Source organism: Motacilla alba, chromosome 1 (assembly GCF_015832195.1).
Source record: "Motacilla alba alba isolate MOTALB_02 chromosome 1, Motacilla_alba_V1.0_pri, whole genome shotgun sequence".
NCBI classification, from domain to species: domain Eukaryota; kingdom Metazoa; phylum Chordata; class Aves; order Passeriformes; family Motacillidae; genus Motacilla; species Motacilla alba.
The window spans coordinates 36,239,253-36,257,806 of NC_052016.1; the positions used below are offsets into that span (position 1 = coordinate 36,239,253).

Sequence of the window (18,554 nt, forward strand, 5' to 3'; positions counted from 1 at the left end):
CGCAGGGGATGGGAGGAGGAGGTTCAGGCTGTTCGGCGGCCGTACCTGGCCGGGGCCGGGCTCCCCTCGGGGGGCCGGGGGGCCCCGCTGCCCCGGGAGCGCCTTGACCCCGCCGGCACCGCCAAGGTCACCGCCCCGCCGGGTCCCCCGTCCCCCGCCGCCGCTGCCCCGCCGCCGACACTTGAGAGTTTAAAGAGGCTTTTCTTCCCGGGAGCGGCGCCTGAGGGAAGGGGAAGGGGCAGGAGGGGGCAGGCAGGAGGGACAGGCGGGAGGGGCGGGGAGAGGCTGGCAGGGCAGGAGCCGGGCGGGGTGCTGGCTCCAACTGGAAAGGAACCGGTCCCAGCCCAGCCGGGGAGGCTGCGGGAGAGCCGGCAGCGCTGGGCAGAGCACGCCGGCCCCAGCCCCGGCCCCGGCCCCGGCCCGAGCAGCCGCCGCCCGCCATGGGCACCGCGCCCCCCGTCAGTGCCGCGGCCCCGGGGGCGGGCGGGGGGCGCAGCCGCGGGAGGGACAGGGGGCTCCCCGCGGGGGAGGATCGACCCCGTGTCAAATGCGGGAAGGGAGGACTCGGAGAGGGACGTGCAGTCTGGGTGGGGGTCACGGAGGAGAGGGTGAGAGCAGCGGGGCTTGGGGAAGATGGTGATGCAGAGCCGGTTTGTGCAGCGGGCATGGCTTCCCGGAGCCACAGTCTTGCTGGGCGACTAATTCTGAGTTTGTGCTGTAGAGTGGGTCTGTGAAGGCAGGGAAGATGCCAGAAGGGGAGAAAATGGGACAATGTAAGCAAGAAGAGGAGCAGCAACAGAAAGAAGAGGAGCGGGAGGGTCTCATCGAATTCTACAGTTCCTACCAGGAGTTATTCCAGTTTTTCTGCAGCAACACAACCATCCACGGGGCCATCCGCCTGGTGTGCTCCAAAAAGAATAAGATGAAGACAGCCTTCTGGTCCGTCCTCTTCTTTCTCACCTTCGGCTTAATGTACTGGCAGTTCGGGATCCTCTACAGGGAGTACTTCAGCTACCCTGTCAATCTCAATCTCAACCTGAACTCCGACCGGCTGACTTTCCCGGCCGTGACGCTGTGCACCCTCAATCCGTACAGGTGAGAAATAGACTTGCAGAGATGTTGACTGCCTTGACTTTGATGGATGCAGGATAAAAGCACATACTCTGGTTCTCCTCGTGGTCCTCGCCTGCCCACTGTTGTAGCTGTGCTTTTCAGAGGCCTTTGCTGCTGCGGGGCACTCACAGTAAGGCATGTGAGCTTAGGCAGCTCTGCTTGGTGGTGTACTTAGCAGGCTGTGATGCAAACTGCCACGGGGCTAGAGCAGATTTACTTCTCTCCTGCAAGATAGCCTCCAGCAAGGGGTTAGATTTACAGCTGGTGGCAGGACTCTCCCCAGCAAACTTTGCTGCACTTTTTTTTCAGAGCTGTTTGTGTACATCCAGCACTAAACCTGCTGGTCTTCTCTCCCCCCTGTACAGATACAGCGCCATCCGAAAGCAGCTGGATAAGCTGGACCAAATCACCCACCAGACACTGCTAGACCTCTACGACTACAACATGTCTCTGCCGCAAACAGACTGGTCCTCATCGTCCACACAAAGGCGTAGCTCAAGGAGCCTGCTCCATCACATCCAGCGCCATCCTCTGCGGAGGCAGAAGCGGGACAACTTAGTCAACTTGCCAGAGAATAGTCCCTCAGTGGACAAGAATGACTGGAAAATTGGCTTTGTTCTGGTGAGATCCCTAGATATCCCATGCCCTGCCCACTCCAGTCTGCCTGGCTACTTTTGTCTTGTTAGACCCTTGGCCATGACTTTCCTTACGTAGAAGTCTGATTAATGTCCACTGGCTTTTGCTAATGACAGATAAAGGTAGAGCTGAATCCTTTGCTCCACACAATCCTGCTCCCCAAATGCAGGCCCCAGGGGACATGTCCAAGTCAGTGTACGTCTCTTCTCAGGAGCAGGAAAACCTTGTCTTCCTGAGGGTACATCAGCCTTGCAGTTGCTTTTGAGAGCAGTTTATCTGCATCAGCAGCTGCATTGCCCAATAATAGCAAAGGAGAAAGTATTTGATGGTCCTGGGCCACCTGAAAGGTGATCATGGTCGCAACTGCTCCTAGGTAGCAGCTTCCTCGCCCTAGGGTATCTGTCTTTGCATTTAAAAAGGCACTAAAGGACTGAAGCTAATCGCTCAGCAGCTAACTGGGGTTCCCAGAGGATCACAAACGTTTTTCTGGACACACCCTGAAGGAAGGGCTCCCCACGCAAGAATTTAAAGCTCCTGGTTTTATACCAGGTAGAATTTATGTGCAGATTACCCTGTACACCTTGCTGCCTCCTGGTCTTACTCAGCCTCGCTTATTCACCTGGCGTTGCCCTTCTGCCGAGGAGCTGCCCTGGGTTTTTTTTTCCATCTGATCACCTGTTGGTCACACACAGGAGTCCTGTGGAACTCTTTACTTCCTCCGTCATCTGCCTGTGCTGAGGGAGCACAGCTTATCCACGGGCAGAGCCTTGTCTCCTGGATGAGAAGACTTCTCTGACACGGCTTTTCTTCTTCTTTACAGTGCAATGAAAACAACGACTGTTTTCACCAGGCGTACTCCTCGGGAGTGGATGCCGTGCGGGAATGGTACAGCTTTCACTACATCAATATCCTGGCGCAGGTGCCTGATGCAAAAGCCCTGGACGAGTCTGACTTTGAGAATTTCATCTATGCTTGCCGCTTCAATGAGGCAACGTGTGACAAGGCGTAAGTAGGGGAAACACCCCTGAAAACACTTACTCTGTGCCTGGGGTCGAGGGAAATCAAGGAACCCACATTAGAGAGCCTCTTTTCCGAGGTGGGATCGTTCCTTGTTCAGTTCCCATTTGAAAGGTCAAATGATCTTTCTTGAGTCTTTCCTGTGGGTTTTGCATATCAGGGCCACAGGTTCTGTGACCTCAAAGCGTGAACCTCGACGGATGGTTTTGCCTTTTTCTGGGTTTCACACAAACAAAATAATTATACTGGTACAAACACCAGAGAGGGCACAGATGTTCAGCGTAGAAGTATTTTTATTCTACCCTCCACAGTGGTAAAGTAGTACATACCAGCCCACATAAAGGAATAAGAGAGGAGATAGTTGACACAAAAAGACAGTAAAAACATATCCCACTTTTCTCCTGCCATTATTGGTCAAAAAACCCCAAGGAGGTAGTGGAATGAAAATTATCTTCAATGAAGAATAAGGGGTAGGAAAATATAAGAGTTTCATCGGTATTAGGAAGATAATACAGTAATTGCTAGCATTGTTAAAACCCATTTGGGCTCTGAAAAGCAGCATGAAAAACCTCATGTAAAAACCTGTCCAGCACCAGGACATTTTTTACAGCACATTTTAATTGCTTTTCCCTGTTCATGAGAGTTTACATAACAAATACTGCCCATCTGCTGTAAGCCCCTGTCCCTGCTGATGGAAAACAGAGTTGTTCCTTTTTACAAAGCCCTTCCCCTTGGTTTCGCAGCCCTTCTCACTCTGTTTCTGTTCCCCTCTTAGGAACTATACCCACTTCCACCATCCTTTGTATGGCAACTGCTATACCTTTAATGACAACAGCAGCAGCGTGTGGACATCCTCAATGCCTGGGATCAATAATGGTGGGTGAGAGGCACTCTTTGGTGAGTAAGGAGAACAGCCTAGCCCTGTTTTCCCTAGGAGTTCTGGGCATCCTGCTGTGCTTAGTACTGATGGTGGCAGATTGCAGCCCTGCTCTGTCTCGCCCAAGCTGTTTTCACCCATCTGGAGACAGCTGTCTCATGGATGTGGCTGCCCCTCACCACTGCCCGCTGAACTCTCTCTCATCAGTGCCTGATCCTTATGTTCTTTGTGTCCTCTGGTCTTGTGCTGGCCCTTCCTGAAGTCCTCTGCTGAGCCATAGTGCTCCTGGTCTTCACATTCCCCATTTTCCCCTTCAAGAAACTGACCTGTTTGTGTTCCTAAACCCCCTGAAACCTCTCCAGACCAAATCTTCAGGCTTGTCTTCCATCTGGTTTCAAGTTTCTCCATGAAATATCTCTCAATTCCTAGTTCTGTTTTTTCTAAGCCACAGAGATTAAACCCAGTTTTCACTGGCCTCTTCTGGAGTGTACAGCTTTTCCTCTGGCCTCCCTCCAACCACCCTCTATTGCTGCCAGGCTTTGGTACAGCCCTGGTTGATGTCTGTCTTCTCCTTTATCTCTTTCACACTTCCTTCTAACCTTCCTGCTCTCCCTTCTCTGCTGCACCACAGCTGGCCATGACCTCCCTGGCTCTCCGATGTTCCCTCAGGTCTCTCTCTGGTGGTGCGCACCGAGCAGAATGATTTCATCCCTCTGCTGTCCACGGTGACAGGAGCCAGGGTCATGGTCCATGATCAGAATGAGCCAGCCTTCATGGATGATGGGGGTTTCAATGTTCGTCCTGGCATCGAGACCTCCATCAGCATGAGAAAGGTGAGCATGCAGAAGCGGGGAGAGCTGTGGATGGGAGGTTTAACTTGGTGGACCTATGGTGTGTGTTTAAGGGAGGGGACTAAGCACATGGAGTGAAGGGAGAGGAAGAAGAACAGCTTGCTGGACTAGATGAGAAGCATTTGGCTACAGTTTATCAGTGAACAATGAAATGGAGGCAAGCAGGGGGAGCTGGCATCCCGAGGAAAGCATAAGGAGGAGATACTGATGGATGAGCAGTGCGTGGCATGGGAAGAGGACAGCAAAGTGGAGCTGTTCTGTGCAGTGAGAGTTTGCTGTTGCAGGAGATGACCATGCGCCTTGGGGGCAGTTACAGCGATTGCACAGAGGATGGCAGTGACGTGCCAGTGCAAAACCTGTACTCATCCCGCTACACCGAGCAGGTAAGTCACGCTCACCCCTCCTGGGTCACCTTGTTTCTCCACTTTCCTCACATGCTTCAGCCCCCTCATGGCCATGCCTTTCCTTGGGCTCTGTTAACAGTGTGATGTGATACAGGCAGCAGTGGGTTTGGTTCCCTTGATCAGCCTTTTCCACCTTATGTGCCTCCCAGGTCTGCATTCGCTCCTGCTTTCAGCTCAACATGGTAGAACGCTGTGGCTGTGCATATTACTTCTATCCCTTGCCCAGTGGAGCAGAGTACTGTGACTACATGAAGCACAAGGCCTGGGGTGAGTGGACAGCAGGGACAGTAGAGCTCATGCCCACATGAACCTGTTTGGTCCAGCCCACGTCCCAGCACGTCCCTTCGTCTTCACTGAGCTTCCTGGTGTGAGACATCCAAAAGACAGTCTTGCCTTGAATGATTAGCCCCTTGTGGAAGGAAACCTCTTCTGGGTTCCCCTTGCTGTCACACACCACCTTTTGTCTAAAGATACTGTGAGCTTACCTGGATTTACTTTCTTTGCTGTTCAGGCTACTGCTATTACAAGCTCCTGGCTGAATTCAAAGCTGACGTGCTGGGCTGTTTCCACAAATGTCGGAAACCTTGCAAGTAAGTTGATCATCAGGCAGGAAGATTGGAAAGTATTCCCAGAAGTGTTGGGAGGCATTCACTGATGGCAAAAGCTTGAGTCAATGGCTGAGCCCCAACCTGAAATGGTATTTCTCCAATCAGGAAGCCAAAATGGCTGAGGAGCGCATGGGTTGACTTAGGGGTGAGCTCCCAAGGACTGTGCATTCCACATAGTAGGAAGTGGGCGGAACTTCAGTATGGGAGGGAATCTCCAGGTGTGCCTGAGACCTGGCCCTGTAGCTCCTACAGCTTCAACAGCTAACACAGCCTTCTCTTGCCTTGCAGAATGACAGAATACCAGCTGTCAGCTGGATACTCCCGCTGGCCTTCTGCTGTCTCAGAGGTAAGGAGAGGGTGTCCTGGCTCCCCAGCATTGTTCCCACCTCCCATTTAGTCCTGCCTCGACAGGTACTAAACCTGCAGGAGGTGACTCTGATCATGTGACACAATTTATTGCACTTTCATTTCAGGACTGGGTTTTCTACATGCTTTCACAACAGAACAAATACAATATCACATCCAAGAGGTGAGAGCCCCTAAACAGAGACCGTGTCCAAACCAGAAACCATCCCAGTGGAATGTGTGTGTTGAAAATGCCAGAGTTAACATTAAATCACTGATGGGAAGAGATCAGGCATGGGACCTGTGGACAAGAGCAGTGGATTTGAGTCAGAGTAGATATATAGTGGGACTTCAGCAAGGACTGGGGACCCAAGAGAAAAATTTTGAAAGAGGTCAGATGCTGATAAGAAAACAGTAAGCCTCAGCACTTGCTGTGTGTTCTGGAGTCACAGTAAGTGCTTGTGGAAAAGTAGGAAGGAGAGCTGTGTGGGAGCTTTAGTCACGAACATTGGGTTTTACAGTACAGTGTCAGAAGTGCACTGTAAGTACCAAAGACTGTATTAAGTACAGAATGAGAAATGCAGAGATGGGAGAAAGCCTCTGGGTAGAATGTGTGGGAGAAGGCCGGGGGCAGAAGGGGACAGAGACAATTAGGCTTGGAGAAGAAATGCAGGGATCGAGGAGTTTGGGTTACTGAGCGTCATGTCTCATTCACAGGAACGGAGTTGCCAAAGTGAATATCTTTTTTAAGGAGTGGAACTACAAGACCAATGGGGAGTCTCCAGCCTTCACGGTACAGACTTTACTACCGTGTCTTCTCTGGCCACCCATTTCCCCACTATGTCCCTCCACTGTGGCAAGCTTTTGTTCCAGCAGCATTGCTGGATATCGTTTCTTTTCCTTGGGCAGGGTGAGGGGAACCCCCCCAGCCCCACAGGGAAAAGGGAACAGGCAGGGAGGCAAAGTCCCAGATAAGGGCTGTTGTCACTGTTCTTTCTCTGTCTCCTGCAGGTAGTGACTCTGCTGTCCCAGCTTGGGAACCAGTGGAGTCTCTGGTTTGGATCCTCTGTCCTGTCTGTGATGGAGCTTGCGGAGCTGGTTCTGGATTTCATTGCCATCACCTTTATCCTGGGCTTCCGCTGGTTCCGCTCTCGGCAGAAGCTGCCTCCACCGATGCCCCCTCTGAACAGTCAGGATAATGCCGCTTTCCAAGATGAGGCGCCAGCTCTGCGTGCTCCACATCGCTTCACTGTTGAGGCTGTAGTGACGACGCTGCCATCCTACAACAGCCTGGAACCACGTGGGCCAAGCAGGGATGGTGAGGAGGGACACGAGTGAGGCAGCAGCTTCTTCCACTGTTCAGATGGCTGGCAGCTGGAGCAGAGGCTGCACTCTTTGTCTGCGGGGCCTGCGTTTCCTTCTTTCTGGGGTGCTGCACATGGACCATAGCAAAAGACTGCTCCATGGTTGACCTGGGCTCATTGCTTTCACTTCTGTAGGCACATTCTTCAGTCTCATAAAATACTATTGCTGTGGGCTCACCAGGGATGAGAGTTGATCTAGTGTATGTGTGGGGGACATGTGCTCTCGATTTCCTTATGCTCTGTGCATGTGCACACCTACATGTGCAGGCATGCTTTCTTTTCCCTCCAACAAGGATGCTGCCACAGTTCTGGTCTGTCATTAATTAAAGAGGTTTGGCAGGTGTGACTGGCCTCCTCTGTGGTATGACAAGGAACAGGAATGGAGTCTCAGCTGGGGTACAAATCTCTCAACAGGCTGAGCTTCGTTAAGCTTTCCCTAAACTGGTTGCTCTTTCCTCATTCTTCATGAGCTCTGATCCCAAGACTGTGTCACCTACCCTCTCCTCCCCCCGAGGAGAGGCTACTTGAGACAAGAGCCACTGGCACGATCTTAATCTGTATTACGCACAGTGCTCTGGAGAGGTGCTCGAAGCTTGCTGCCACTCCCAGGTCTGGGGCAAAACACCCCTGGCAAAGTAAAGGCCCCCTTTTCAAGCTTCCTTTGTGGCATTGGTAGATCTTGGGTGTCCCCCCTTCCTTGGGATACACCATACATGTGTACATCCAGCTATTTGATTGTTTGCCAACAGCTCTGGGACAAAATCGACCTCTGCAATTGCTTGGCCCTCCCTGCTTTCTTCCTGAGGGAAACAGAAAGTTTGGAAGGATTATGAACACCCTCCAAAAATCCCAAATGTTACCTCTGCTGCAATGGGATCCTGCAAGAGAGGCTCAGAGCAGTGCAGGTCATGCAGTGCATGTTCTGCTCCTCCCAGCGTTTGCCTGGTCCACCCACAGAAACTCTGCTGAGGCTCTTGTTCCTGAGGGAAGCACAGCAAAGTACTGCAGGCTTTAATGAAAAGTGCTTCCAAGGAAAGCCTTAGCCTATTTGATTGGATCACATGGGCAAAAATGGTCCTCTTCTCAGGAACTAAACTGGGGACCTTTGTATGACAACACATTTCTTGCAGTGAGCTTGCCATACTCTTTTCTTACAAATACTCAGACTTCTGCTGCAATGGTGTTTGCTCTGCACTTTATGGGGTATCAAGAGAGCAAGGGTGATGTCCTTAAAGAACAGGATTATCCACTTCACAGGACAAACAGAGATACCAGAATTTAAGCAGTTTAGGCAAAGACCTGTGGAACCCTGTAACGAGTCACACTGTGAACAGCCACTTTTGAATTTAAAAACTAGTTAATCATAATAAAAGAAAAAAACTGAAGCTATTTTAAAATTTAAGGTAGATGCACTGCCCTTGGGAAGCTGGAGGAGTTCACTGCAATACCTAAACTGTCGCCTATTTTTTCCCTTTGAGACGCTAAACATGTGCTGGTTGTACTGCTCTTGCCTTGATTACCTAAAAGCACTTTCCAATTCCCAGCAGAGAGTGATTTGATTCTTCTTCACATACACACACAAATGCTATGTTATTTATTGCACGAGTATTCCTGCTTTAACAAATTTTATTCCAGTGCTCAGCTGATAACTCTTGTTTGAAAGAGAAGATCATGTCTCTCTGCTAGGAATAGAAGCTAGTAATTCGGGAGGTGTCCTTCAGCAAGGGTGGCAGCCCAGCAGGAGGGAGGGGCCTGCAACAAGCACTTAGAGGTGTAGAAATATGGATTCCTCCTTGGAGGCCCCCACTAGAAAAAAAAAATCAGAGCTTCTGCAAACATGAAAAAAATTGCTTTCTAAATGAAGTAAAAAAGAGTGAGCAATGAATGAAATATCAAAATTGCCTCTGTGAAGGTACTTTCATGTTCTGTAAAAACACCGCCCAAGAGGCAGAGGTAAAAGCTAGGTTTAGTTGCTCAAAGTAACTTTGGCCACAATTAAAATACAAAAGGCAGGCAGACAGAGGAGCTAGGGTGCTGCAGCCAGTTCTTGGACACAAATTCAGTACTGCAGACTGATGCCTTGGGTGTTTTCTAGCACATGAATGAGCAAAAACCTGACACTGGACACAAAGCTGTTTGCTTCACAAAGCCACCTTCAAATCAAGAAAGGATAAAGAGCAGGTGCAACACCTTAAAACAGTCTTTGTATACCATAAACATATGGTGATTCATATGGTAAGCATGATATTTCCCCAGTATCCAAAGAGTAAGACACGATTTTTCACATCACAGAACCATAAATAACCTTGTAATAACCATAAAATTGATGAGACCTGCTGCATCATGCATAGTCAAGTGGGTGATTAAAGCAAGATTAATCAGAGGCATAACCACTTAAAGCAGTAAGTTCTCTTCATCAATAAAGAAATACAGCTGCAGAAGGTGGTGATGTATTCCCTGGGGGAAGCTTGATTCATATCCTATCTGTTCCATAAAAGCGTTAAAAGGAAAAAAAAAAAAATCAGGCTTTGACTGATGAACTCAAAGTAATGGCACCATTCAGGATAGCTGTAAATCCAGAGTTAAAAGCCTATACAAATGTGAAGAAGCAATTATACAGGTTGGTAAATAGATGAGCCCTCCCTGTCCTGTGAATCAGTGTAAAAATTGCCATCTTGGGAGAAATCAGGGGATTGTTCCAGAAATAATCTTTACATTTCTTGTAGGCTGGCAAGACCACAAATGAGCTCAGCAGATGTATAGTGAGCTTGGTCTTGCTGAAAACAAGAGGCAAGGCCAGCAGTGCCGGAGTAAGAGCCCAAAAAATTGGAGTGTTTCACTGAGAATGTGAAAAATTGGAGAAAAGGGAAGAAAGTGCACGTATGGGGATCTGCAGGTCGGCAAAAGGCAAATTAAAGGTCTGAGCTGGGGTGAATTTGTACAAGAGAAGAAAATTGAGGGGATGTAAATGCTCAGTAGTCATAGGTGTGTTAGAGGCACACCAGTTATTTTGAGGACATGGAAAACATGCAGGGAACAGCTGAAGGTTGTGTCTTTTCGGACTGGGAACAGATGTCAAAACTATTGTTTTTCCATAAGAATTAAGGTAATAGAGGAAAGGCATGGAAGTACAACATAAATGTCTAGGGAAGCTATGAGAGAATGAGAGAACCATCACTTTGGAAAATAAACAATGTATTTAGAAGAACTAAATCCTGCTTGCTGGAGAGCTTAAGAGAAGCTGGACAGATAGATCTAGGATTGCCTGCACAGACTGAGGTCAAACCGAGAAGGAATTTGAAGAGTTACCAAGCTCTTGGGACAGGATCAATAAAATCTATGGGGTAACAGGCTACATCAAGAGATGAAAAAGGCAGTAGTGCTTCTGGTGAAAGGACACAGGGGAACCAAAGAGATCAGGAACATACCAGAGGCACAGCCACATGCAGTCACAGTTCTCTGTATTTAAAAATATGCAATATTTAAAGGGGGCTTGTAAGCAGAAGAGGGGAAAGTGCCTTCAGCTTCCAAGTGCATGCTTAAAAGCAATGAACTAAAAAGAGCTTATAACCTTTATTAAATTTTTAATACATTTATGGCAAAATTCGTTTTAAAAAAATAGTACAAAGGCTTTTGGAAAAGAAGCCTCTATGGGAAGCATGTAAAAAGAAAGTGTCATTTAGTCCTCTGCAGAAATCATTTAGTGAGTCTGTGCACTGAAGGAAAGGACATTATGAGGCTGTGTCATATTTGAAACCTGGGGAACAAGTAAGGGTGTTCTGTGTAAGTGTTGCACTCTATCTCAGGCCAAAAATAGGTCAAATATTATCAGCAGTGTGGAGGCTCAGGTATCCAACAGACATGGCTGAGCTGCCTATTTGTAAAACCTATTTCTTTATCTGTTACATCTCTCAGAGCAATTACTTGTTTAGAGGTCAGAACAAAGATAAAACCTCCCCCTTATTACCTCTCTTCACCAAGTTAAGGCTTCCAATCCCAGTGGATATATCAGAGCAGGGACCTCCGTCACTTCCCAAGGGAGCCAGGTTCATTTAAAAAGTGTTGATGCTGCGTTCCAGCTCTGAAGAAAAAGCTGTCTTCCCCATCATCATTTGGATGCTCTCCAGCTGAGGCAACAAACCCCACTACTGATGAGAGCCTGCACCTGGCTTTGCCCAGCACAGAGACACCTCAGGAAAGGCCAGAGCAATGCCTCAGGCATCTGGAGATACGAAGGTTTAGGGAATATCCACTTAGGAGCAGTAGAGTTGAGGCTTTTCTTCCACCACATCTGAAGACGTCAGGATGAAGCAGTTGATATGGGAGCTGCATTTGGCACAGAGTAGTTTGGGTTGGAAGTGACCTTAAAGATCATCTTAGCTCCAACTCCTTGCCATGGACGGGGACACCTTCCACTAGACCAGGTTGCTCAAAGCCCCATCCAACCCAGCTTTGGCCACCTCCAGAGATGGGGCATCCACGGCTTCTCTGGGCAGTCCATTCCAGCTCAAAGGCATGTTAAGTATGTTCCATGTATAAAGGCAGAGCTTGACTTTTTAATTAGACATACAAAGAACTATTCTCCCAAAGCCTTGGCCTTGCTTTTGGAGCACATTTAAAACCCTGTTTTATCTGGGATAAGAGAGTGCAGGAGCAGCAGAAATGCTGATGCAGTAAAGGATGGCACTTCAGAAGAGCTTCTAGTAGAGCATGGTATTTTCAATGCCTAACAGAGGATTTATGGCTAGACATGCAAGTCTTTGCAAACAGCCACAACATGACTCATGAACTGGGCTCAACCCTGGGGCAACTTTCAGCAGTATGTTCAGCCCCAGCTCTGTGCTCCAGAGCAGCTGCCAGCTTTGGAAAATGAGCTTTCAATCCTAGCTTTGGCTAGGGACTTGGACACTGCATCATCAACAGTCCAAAAATGCATCTGTCCCATGAAAACATCTTCCCAATCCCTCTACATGAATGAGGCTGAGAACTGACAGGAATGCAACACAAAACTTGGCAGGAATTGTAGCGCGACTCGTTTGTTCAGGTTGTGCAGGCCTGAACTGTGTGGAATTTTAGACTGTACATGCTGCTTTAATCCACCAGCCAGTCCAGACACCCTCCTTTCCTAGGAGGGCTTCCATCTTTGAAGAATTGGTCTAGCTGCCTTGCTCCAAATTCACCACTGAGAGCTGTTCCAGTGTGTTCACTGTTCTAGTGTGGATTTTGGTGATGTTTAAGACTGGACAAAGATTGATCATAAGGGAACCAGAAGCCACACAAACAAGGCTGTTTTACAACCTAGCATTTGTAGCAATAAGGGCAGATAAGGGCACAAATACTTAATTTTAAAAGAAGTCTGCACTGGACAAAGCTCTGTCATTTCCTTTTAATGAGTTTCAAATGTACAGTGAAACAAAACAAAGGGGCACTTACCTTTATTCCAGTCATGCTCCAAGATGTGTTGTGAACAGCATCCTACTCTTGGAGGTCTTCATTTGGGTCCTGAACTTTTATTCCAACACCAAAGGAGAATTGTTTTCTGGGTTTAAGGATCTGAGGTTATTGAAATCTAAAGGCAGCACAGCCTGAGAGTGGCAGAGCTGCCACTAACACAGTAATGCACAGAAGGCAGTCCCCTGAACAGGAGAGTGGCTGGACATTCGGTGGCTGAAAGTAAACTTGGCTTGGGCAGCCTCTTCCCCCAGAGCTGCTGGTTCTCACATTTTGTTACAGACTTACCAGAGTCAGTCCAGCTCAACTGGAACTACCATCATTTTACAGTGGAAAACCAGCCACTGCTTTGAGGGACAGAACTTCAGGTATGTGCATGCTATTAAAGTCACCAAAAAAACACCAAAAAAAATCCAACAGTTTGGCATCCCAACCCCTTCCCGCTCACTGACAGACCAGACAGACTCAGTAAGGTGGTGAACTGTGTTTCTTAGAGACCATTAAAAGTACATGAGCTGATTTCTAGAACATGCCAGAGGAGATTACAGTTGTGTTTATAGAGGAAGTAAATAAACTGCACGTGCATGAGTGGCTGTGAGGCCGTGGGCAGCAGAGTCCCTTGCTTTTACTAAGAGGGCCTTGGTGATTTGTTTTGCCCATGCACAGAGACACAAAGGAGGGGAAAGGGAGCAGAGGAGGAGGCAACATACAACATCTTAGAGAAAGAAATGAAAGAGACAGCCTAGGGGGACCTCAGGTCCCAGAGAGACAGGAGGAATGGGACACCGAAGGCTTGTTTAGAAGAGTTCAAGAGAATTGCTGGTCTGGGGGCCTCAAGCTTGTAAAAGCCTACCCCCTAAAATGAGAGCAGTAGGTGGCACAAGCAGGCCCTGGCTCCTCTTCAGCAGATGCACTTCTGACCGTCCATCCCATCTCAGTTCCACAGGGAATTAGGGATGTGCTCAGGGGACGAGGGCCGCTCCACTCCAGATCTTCATCTCTGCCCTCCCCCAAGGTGGAGAGGAATGGAATTGCAGGGAGATGAACTCAAATGAAAATGCTGGGGGGCATGGAAGTGAGCATGCAAAACCTAGCCCCTTACCAGGTGTCCTGGGAGGCAGAAAGGGGCTTCCCCAGCACATCCAATGAAACAAAAAGCATCTGCTCCCCCCATCTTTTGTACTTTGCTCTTATCTGGGAACTCCAGTGATGTCCTCCCTGCCTCCTCTTAGGGCTAAACAGATCCCAGTGTATTCTAGAACAGAGGCAGAGCTTTCTAAATTAGAGGAGTACCCTCTTTCCAGTCTAGATTACAGGCTACAGCTCAGCTTGTTAAAAAAAAGTTAAAAGACAAGATACACATTCCTCAGAAGACTCCACAGAAACAGGGCAGCTCATTTAACCCATGTCTGACAACACATTCAAACAACTCACAGCTCTTGTTACTTTTGATGGAGAAGAACAAGGGAATCGCTCACAGAAAGCCACAGCCACAAGTTTACTTCTATCAGAGACCACCCTGGACCTAAATTCAAGAGAACCCACAGCAAGTAGGAGGATTCAGTTTGATCAGCAAGATCTCTAGAGGTGTAAGTCGCCAAACTGGCACATCTGATACCACTTTGCAATATGCATGCCCAGAGCACCATTTCCCTTTGAATCCCCAGCCAACCATTTCAAGTGTTTTCTAACTCCTGCTGAAAGTTAGGGCTTTGTGGCAGCAGCAAGAGAGCACGTATTCTTAATCAGAAAGCTGTGCAGCTCATTCAGTCTCATCTGGAATACCTCCAGGCGCCTTCACCTCTATCTGCTATGGCAGTGAGCTTCCTTGACGTTCAACCCAGTCAGACAAAAGCAAAACACCAATTCCCATTCTGCCACTACTCCAAAGTCTTCCTTCTGGAAAGCTACAAGACAGCAGGAAGCTACAGGGTCCTGGCTTGTGTGTGCATAGATGAAAGGCATATTTGACACTCCCCACCAGACTAATTGTTGTTCATTTGTTCCTTGTGGAGAGAGACTTTACTCCCACACATGCCTTTTAGATAGTAGCAATGCTCCTTTGACTTAACTGTGTTTAGCCTGTTGCACTTGTCTGAGGTAATCATGTAGGCCCTCCTTTATAAAAACTGAAATGGCCACGTTCAGGCAGCGAGTCACCTGGAAATAAGGACAGGCAGAATAAATAATTCCTTCAAGCGCTCACCCCTCCATGGCTAGAGAAACCTACATCACCATGTGTAGCTTAGATGGCTCACGGCCACTGGCCAACACAAACTAGCTTTTATTTCAGAAGCTCGATGAAAAGCTCAAGTCATGCTGCCACTCTTTTTAGGCAGAACACTAAAGGCTCTCACATGCTGAAGTCCTTCATCCCAAAAGGCACTGTGTTAAGGCATTCTTATTTTGCTAGATTTCACACAGGCACTATTTGACAAGCTTACACCCAAAAATAAACACAAAAAGTTCTCTGCAGAAGGGCAGGAGCAAATAGCTACCCACTCTTCCTCAACTTCTCTTTCCTCTAAACTTAGAGGACGCTCCCTAAAGCTGCAGCAGCTATTGAAAAGTCTACCTATGTTTAGTAAGCGGCTCAGAGTCCTATACAGAAGATAAATTAAAACCAATAAGGAAATCAATGAAGAAGCTAGGTGAAAGGGAAGGAAAGGAAAAATTCAGAGGCAAGAAGAGACAGGCAAGGTAATAGGGGACAGGAGGTTGCAGACTGAAGGAGCTACATTTAAGTAAAAAAGTAGACTGGAGACAAAGCAATAGAAAAAGAGAAAAAAGGAAAGAACAAAAGGGCAAGTTACACCAAAGGTCCCTCAGAGAACTCCAAACCACCCACCAGGGAAGGAACCTGCCAACCCACCCACGCCAGGGTAAACGCCCCTCATACTTACAGGTTTATCTGACCTGGCAGGCAGAATTTCCCATTTCTACAATGATGGCATTCCCCATATTACTAGGTAAAGCATACCATTTCCACACTAAGTGAGGGAGGTTCCAGCACTTCTACCTCCCTTTCCCAAAGACTGGAGTTGACACTTAAGCAACTAAGACCCTCAAGATCTCAAAACAAAAAGAAAAAGTTTAAAGTATTCTAGAGCTGGTGTCTCCTCACCTTTGAGCCTGAGGTGTTTGGTACTTACTTGCAATCACCACCACCACAAGGGCACCGATCACTCCCATCATGATCATCATCTGAAGAAAAAGATTGTCCAAAAGCAATACTCAGAACAGATTGACAAGCTCCCGTTCTTCCTGACAGCCAGGGAACCTAAGCCAGGCCCCAAAGGCATGACAGCCAAGGCCTCAAAGCCTTCCCACAGTGAAAGAATCTTAAGCATTTGAAATTGTTAGTAAGCCCCAGCTGTACTCGAAAGCTCTGCAGGAGAGGAGTAGCCCAGTTCCCTCCTGACAAGGAGATCACGGCACCAGGAAACTCACCTTGCAGTTCTTCCACCAGTACTTCCTTTTGAGTTTGGCTGCGCTACTTTCAAATACTGAGGCGCCGGCCTGCAGTGCGTCTGCCCTGTCATCCAGCTCTGACAGCTTCTCGTCTCGTTGCAGCACCTTGTCTACGTTTACACACATTATATCAACCACCTGCAGAAGGAAGAATAGCGGGAGCAGTTCTGTTAAAGACACTTGAAAACCTAAGAGGAGTTACTTAGCCAGTAACTGATGTTGCAATACTAACGAACAAAAAACATGAACGAGGGGGAGGGGGAAAGATCAGGGTAAGAAAGAAGTAATTTCAAGTCACTGCCTACTTTGAAATGAAAAAAAAAATCCGAGAGTCACTGTTAAAACACCACTTCAAGCACACTTCAACCAGGCCCTCAGCCTCGCATTCTCATCTGCTTCTAAGAGCTCTCCGTTCCAGCAGCAAGCCAAAGCCACCTTCCTTAAGAGAGGAGTCGTGCGCTCGCTCACTCCCCGAGAGCTGCAGAATTACCTTATCAGCTTCGTGCTGCTGCCCCGGTGAGGCACAGAGGCGCTACTGCGCGTCAGCAGCCAAGCCACCGACTCTGATCCCGGGAAGCCAGGCAAGGGTTCCCCCACACCACGGCACACAGCGTTCCCTTGAAGCAGCCCGCAGGGATTAAGAGCTGTCCTGGATGCTGTACAGCTTTATTCCCATAAGAGACGCGTGATAACGAAGTACCAAAAAAATCTAGCAAGCCTGGTCCTCGGAAGTCATATCTGGAATTAAGTGGCTTTTAAACATAAAGCAATCTCTCCTCCAGCCTCTTTAATAAGACTGCCACCCTATTTTGGAGCATTCAGCATTAATTAATTTCTGGCTTTGGCATGACAAAAGAAGCCACCCCCTCAGTGACAGACACGGGTCAGGAACATCGCTGCTGCAGAGCAGTGGGAGAAGAGTCCAGGCATCCATCAGGGCTGGCAGAGCTACTGACCTCCTGCACTTGGGCTTGCGTCTGCTGCAGGCGGCGATTGCTGGTCAGATTGGGGGGAGCCCCCGGGGCACCCCCACCGGGCGCTGCCCCTTCGGGAGCGCCTCCTTCGGGTGCCCCTCCTTCGGGAGCGCCGGGAGCAGGCTGCTGAGGTGGGTCAGACCTAAGGGAACACATATATGAGCGAGGAGAAAACTCAGCCGCTCGAGAGAGAACCCCCCCCAAATCCACAGGAACCCCAGTGTCCCCAGGCTCCAGCAGCGCTGGCAGCAGCCTCGCTGGATCCCGCAGGATCGGGAACAGGCGGGCCCGTGGGAGACCCTAAAGCAGGAGCAAGCCCAAGGGGGCAGCGGGAATGGAACAAGCCCCTCGTCGAAGGAGCTTGCGGGTGCGGTCGCGGCCTCCCGGGGGGAACAGCGACTTGGCCGCACGGACGTGACCGAGAGACGGGAAAGGAAGGCGGGGAAGAGGGACAGGGAGGCAGCGCGGGGGCACCAGGCAGCCACCGGGCTGGGCGCAGTGGTGGCCGCCGGCCAGGTTGGCTCCAGCTGTGGCCCCGCACATCACCACTGGGGCACGGCCCACGCACCCACTCACCCACGCAGTCAGCGGGGGAGCGGGACCGCCCGGGGGCGGTGCGGGCATCCCTGCCTGCGGCTGCTGCAATGCGCCACCCGACCCCACCGCCGCCGGCCAGGACGCGGGCTCTGCGCCGACCCCCGTCCCTCACGCTGCAGCACCACCCCCGCGCCGCGCCCACCGCAGCTCGCCCACGGCCCGTCGGACGGGCGGACACTCACATGGCGGGGCCGGGGGGGACCGAGGGACAGCGCACGGAGCTTCGCACCGACAGCGCCGCGACCCCCGGACCCCGCTCTTATAACAGCGGGGCTCCGCCCACAGAGCCGGCAGCCAATCAAAAGTTGATCCGCAGAGAGCGGCAGATCGGCACCGCCCCCGGGTTCCTCCTCAGCCAATCAGCACTCCGCGCCCTGCGGAAAAGGCCATAACGTTAGCCCCGCCCCCAGACCGCCACAGGACAAGCCCCGCCCCGCCGTGGGGCTGCCCAATGGGAGCAGCGTTCTGCGCCCAGCCCCCGCCCTGGCCCCGCCCCTGCGGAGGTCCCGCGGCGCCCGGGCCGGGAGTGCCCGGCGCTCCCTCCGCCCCACCGGGCCGGCCCCGCTCCCGATCCACGGCCCCGCTCCCCATCCACGGCCCCGCCGCTGGACCCGTCGGCCCCGACAGCCCTGAGCGAGTCGGCCGCGCTCCGTGTAGGTCACGCAGGGCCTGATCGTGGTTACCCGCCCCGTTCAGTTTTTGTTTTGGAGCCCGGCCCGGCTGGCGCCGCGGAGGTGGGGGCTGCGGAGCGCTCCCGAAATCCCACCTCCGCAGTGTGTCTGTTGGCTCTGGCTAAGCTGTCCTTGTAATTAAGAGATGGTGTCGCTGGCCCGCTTCCAGCATACA

The 18,554-nt window shown here is 50.2% G+C and overlaps 2 protein-coding genes across 6 annotated transcripts in view; one reads left to right on the plus strand and one right to left on the minus strand.

Moving 5' to 3' along the window:
* The window catches only part of VAMP1 (vesicle associated membrane protein 1), a 31,288-nt gene extending 13,246 nt beyond the window's left edge, over window positions 1-18,042 (minus strand). For 3 of the 5 annotated variants that reach the window (XM_038144622.1, XM_038144656.1, XM_038144648.1), the window contains exons 1-4: window positions 17,891-18,042; window positions 17,094-17,253; window positions 16,117-16,275; window positions 15,819-15,870 (exon numbers count right to left, since the gene is read on the minus strand). In XM_038144622.1, the coding sequence (XP_038000550.1) occupies window positions 15,819-15,870; window positions 16,117-16,275; window positions 17,094-17,253; window positions 17,891-17,892 (373 nt within the window). In that variant the 5' untranslated portion in view covers window positions 17,893-18,042. Of the gene's footprint in view, window positions 1-9,243; window positions 12,755-13,135; window positions 15,424-15,818; window positions 15,871-16,116; window positions 16,276-17,093; window positions 17,254-17,890 lie in introns of those variants that run through there. The other 2 variants (XM_038144629.1, XM_038144638.1) reach the window with 2 other exon arrangements.
* Window positions 306-7,558, plus strand: SCNN1A (sodium channel epithelial 1 subunit alpha). The gene is made up of 13 exons (XM_038144608.1): window positions 306-458; window positions 722-1,095; window positions 1,479-1,734; window positions 2,570-2,754; window positions 3,542-3,642; window positions 4,313-4,476; window positions 4,779-4,877; window positions 5,048-5,165; window positions 5,410-5,488; window positions 5,795-5,852; window positions 5,980-6,035; window positions 6,569-6,644; window positions 6,863-7,558. The coding sequence occupies exons 1-13, from the start codon at window positions 441-443 to the stop codon at window positions 7,187-7,189; spliced, it is 1,911 nt and encodes a 636-aa protein (XP_038000536.1). The 5' UTR covers window positions 306-440; the 3' UTR covers window positions 7,190-7,558.
* Window positions 18,043-18,554: the final 512 nt, after the last annotated feature.